The sequence below is a fragment of the Mustela lutreola genome, chromosome 5 (genome assembly GCF_030435805.1).
Source record: "Mustela lutreola isolate mMusLut2 chromosome 5, mMusLut2.pri, whole genome shotgun sequence".
NCBI classification, from domain to species: domain Eukaryota; kingdom Metazoa; phylum Chordata; class Mammalia; order Carnivora; family Mustelidae; genus Mustela; species Mustela lutreola.
This window is the reverse complement of record NC_081294.1, coordinates 25,092,106-25,095,564: the sequence shown is the minus strand read 5'-3', so window position 1 is coordinate 25,095,564 and position 3,459 is coordinate 25,092,106. Positions and strand designations below refer to the sequence as shown.

Below are 3,459 nucleotides of genomic sequence, written 5' to 3'. Positions count from 1 at the left end.
TACATAAAACTGAAAAAAATGTTAATAAAGGAGTTTAGTTCTTTTTAAAAAATTCAATCAATGTGACTCACTGGAAAAGAACATATAGTTATCTCAACAGATGTAGAACAAGTATGATCAAGAAGAGAATTATCTCTCAACAAAGTACAGTTGACCTTTGAACAATGTAGGGTTTAAGGGACCCACCCACCTCTGCATTCAAAAATCCTCATATAACTTTTGAATCTCCATAAACTTAACTACTAATATCCTACTCTTAACCAGAGCTTTACAAATAACACAGTTGATTCTTACAATAAAGTAAACTAGAGAAAAGAAATTGTTAAGAAAATAACAAGAGGGGCTCCTGGGTGGCTCAGTGGGTTAAAGCCTCTGCCTTCGGCTCAGGTCATGATCCCAGGGTCCTGGGATTGAGCCCTGCATCGGCTCTCTGCTCAGCAGGGAGCCTGCTTCCTCCTCTCTCTGACTGCCTCTCTGCCTACTTGTAATCTCTGTCTGTCAAATAAATACATAAAATAAAAAGAAAATAACAAGAGAAAATGCATTTATAGTGCTATACTACAGTTATAAAAAAAATCTGTGTATAAGTGGATTCATGCAGTTCAAACCCATGTTGTTAAATGGTCAGCTGTAAGAAAAGGACTACCTTAATTTCATCAAGAGGATTTTTTCAAAAAAATCAACAACTACATTTTACTTAGTAATGAATTTTGAACATTTGCTTGAGTTAAAATTGAAACTGGAATAATCACTATCACCATTTCTGAGATACTAGTGCTATAAGGCAAAAAGAATAAAAGAAACAGAAGGCGGACGCCTGGGTGGCCCAGTCAGTGAACCGTCTGCCTTTGGCTCAGGTCATGATCCCAGGGTCCTGGGATTGAGCCCTGCATCAATCAGGCTCTCTGCTCAGCGGGGAGTCTGCTTCTCCCTCTCTCTTGGCTGCTTGCACTATCACATAAATAAACTTAAAAAATTTTTTAAAGAAACAAAATGTATAAGAAAAAATAAAAATAACTGTTTTTATGTAAAAAATCCAAATGAATATACAAACTATACCAGCACAGTTACTGGAAACATCCTCAATATCTTTTTGTCTCCTTTCAGAGTATATTTTTTCAATAAATATTTTACCAAACAAAATTAAAATAACAAAAAAGACATGCGTGTGGAACTGGAGGTAGTTTGAAAGCAAACATAACAGAAATCCAACGTGTTATGGTGAGAATGGCAATGCTCTTGAAATCAACAAGGTATGAAATGCCAATTACAGTAAAACTCCTTTCTCTAATCCTAAGCAGAAAGGTGTCTCATACCAGCAGTTTCTTGCATTCACACACAAACCCAGAAAATCTACCCATTATTATATAAAACAAAAACCAACTATAGTGTGGTAAAGTACGAATTACAAATAATCAGTAGTCAATGGAGTTGAAGCCAGCGACTTTCCTGAAAGGAGAATACCTCACTCTGCACCGTCACTGGGTGAACGTGGCCACCACTGCCCACGGAACCTCACTGGGGTTGGCCTTCCGACATTCCACTTCAGGATCTAAGTCTAGGAGCTGCCACACTCTCTTGGTGGCTAAATCGTACTGCTCGTCCAGAAGGGGAGCGAAGGCATTCTCTAGGACGTTGGAGGCGTGAGCTAGGTAAATGAGGGCCAGCAAGCTCTTCTCCATGTGATGAGGGTCATTCACCCATTTGTCAAGAACAGCTTCCTGAACCTTCTTGATGAGGCGCTGCTTAATATTGTTGTTGGTGAGGGGATGATGTGTGGTCATGTCAAAAAGTAGCAAGTCCTGCTTCTCCGTTGTCAACACGCCCTTCTCCACCAGATATTTAATTATTCTTGCATTTTTTCCTGTTTTTTAAAAAAAGATTTTTTTTTATTTATTTGACAGAATACAAGGGGTCAGGGAGCAGCAGGTAGAGGGAGAGGGAGAAGCAGGCTCCCTGCTCATCAGGGAGCCTGATGTGGGGCTCGATCCCAGGACCCTGGGATCATGATCTGAGCTAAAGGCAGTCACTTAACCAACTGAGCCACCCAGTGCTCCTTCTTGAATGTTTCTTAACTGATGATATAATTCTAAGAGATTCCACATCTCACCTAAACCAAAGTTTTTAAGAACTAGAGAATTTCAGCTTTATTTTCTTCATATTCTTAATACAAATAGCAAAATGTATTCATGGTATGTTTCTTGGGAAGAAGAATATGAAAAATATTTTGTGTCAGTCTGTATTCCCAAGACATGAATGTCTTGTGGGACAGGAATCGTATTTTATTAATCTCTGTAGCCCCAGCACCACGTATATTTCCTGCAACATGGTATGTTGTCAATAAACATTTATAAAAGAGAATGAACAAACTATTCTAATACACAAGTTATAATAGCTGGCTGGTAACTTTAGTAGGAGGTAGAATTGGGCCAAATCGTGGCACATTTCAGCTGGCATGAAGGTATCAATAAACAGTCAAAGGAAAAATGAGAGAGGCTTAATTTTTTTCAAAAAACTTTTTAAAAGAATAATTTTAGATTTACAGAGAAGTTGTGGAGATAGTAGAGAGCTGCCATGGACCCCACAGCCCACCGGTTTCCCTACTGGTGTAGTACTTTTGTCACAATTAACCTAATATTGATACATTCCTGTTACCTAAAGCTCATTCAATATTCAGATTGCCTTAGTTTTTGCCCAATGTTCTTTTTTTGTTTCCAGATCCTGTCCAGGTTACCTCATTCCATTCATTTGTCATGTTTCCTTAGGCGCCCCCTGGCTGTGTCAGACTTTCCTCATTTTGGGGGACTTCAACAGTTTTGAGAAGTACTGGTCATGTATTTTGTAATTGTCCCTTTGTTGGGATTTGTCACACGTTTTTCTCATGATTATACTGGAATCATGGGTTCAGGGAAGGGAGACCACAAAGGTGAAGTGCCATGCTCCTCACATCGTATGCAGGGTAGACACTACGAACACGACTTACACTGTTAACCTTGATGTTGGTCACCTGGCTGAGGAAGTGTTTGGCAGGTTTCTCCATCACGAGGCTAATCTTCCCCGTCCCTTTGCATTCTGGACTCTTGAAAAGAAGTCACTGTGTGGAACGCACATTGAAGGAGTGGTGGGTCATGCTGCACTTCTTTGAGGGCAATGTATACATTATTTGAAATTGGAAGTTGTATTTTTCATTACCGAATTAACTGGAGATTCTCATTAAATATGGCTGGTCGAATAAGTACTCAGAACAAAAATGCTCTGAGAATGAGAACAGAAGGATTTTTATAGAGGCACAGACCTAGGGGACTAGGAACAAAAACAATAGCAGTAACATTTTGGACGCTGCAAAGTAAATGGAAAAGCAGTCGATGGATTAGTGGAGCCAGGAAAGCTAATCCTAAACGGGCCAGTGGGTAAAGCAGAGAGGTAACCTACTTTACACTATAAAACCCCCAGGCTCAG

The 3,459-nt window shown here is 39.6% G+C and overlaps 1 protein-coding gene across 1 annotated transcript; it reads right to left on the bottom strand.

Moving 5' to 3' along the window:
• Positions 1–1,478: 1,478 nt before the first annotated feature.
• On the bottom strand, positions 1,479–3,040 carry LOC131831103 (Golgi phosphoprotein 3-like). The gene is made up of 3 exons (XM_059173336.1): positions 2,971–3,040; positions 2,048–2,110; positions 1,479–1,864 (listed from the first exon to the last, which is right to left on the bottom strand). The coding sequence occupies exons 1-3, from the start codon at positions 3,038–3,040 to the stop codon at positions 1,479–1,481; spliced, it is 519 nt and encodes a 172-aa protein (XP_059029319.1).
• Between the last annotated feature and the right edge of the window lie 419 nt (positions 3,041–3,459).

What these genes read in the sequence shown, in the direction of transcription:
- LOC131831103 (XM_059173336.1), bottom strand. Translation starts at nt 3,040, where the DNA reads ATGGAGAAACCTGCCAAACACTTCCTCAGCCAGGTGACCAACATCAAG. An exon ending in TAACAGTGTAAGTCGTGTTC is followed by an intron (nt 2,111 to 2,970) that starts GTAGTGTCTACC and finishes ACTTTGGTTTAG; the next exon opens with GTGAGATGTGGAATCTCTTA. An exon ending in CATTCAAGAAGGAGCACTGG is followed by an intron (nt 1,865 to 2,047) that starts GTGGCTCAGTTG and finishes TTTAAAAAACAG; the next exon opens with GAAAAAATGCAAGAATAATT.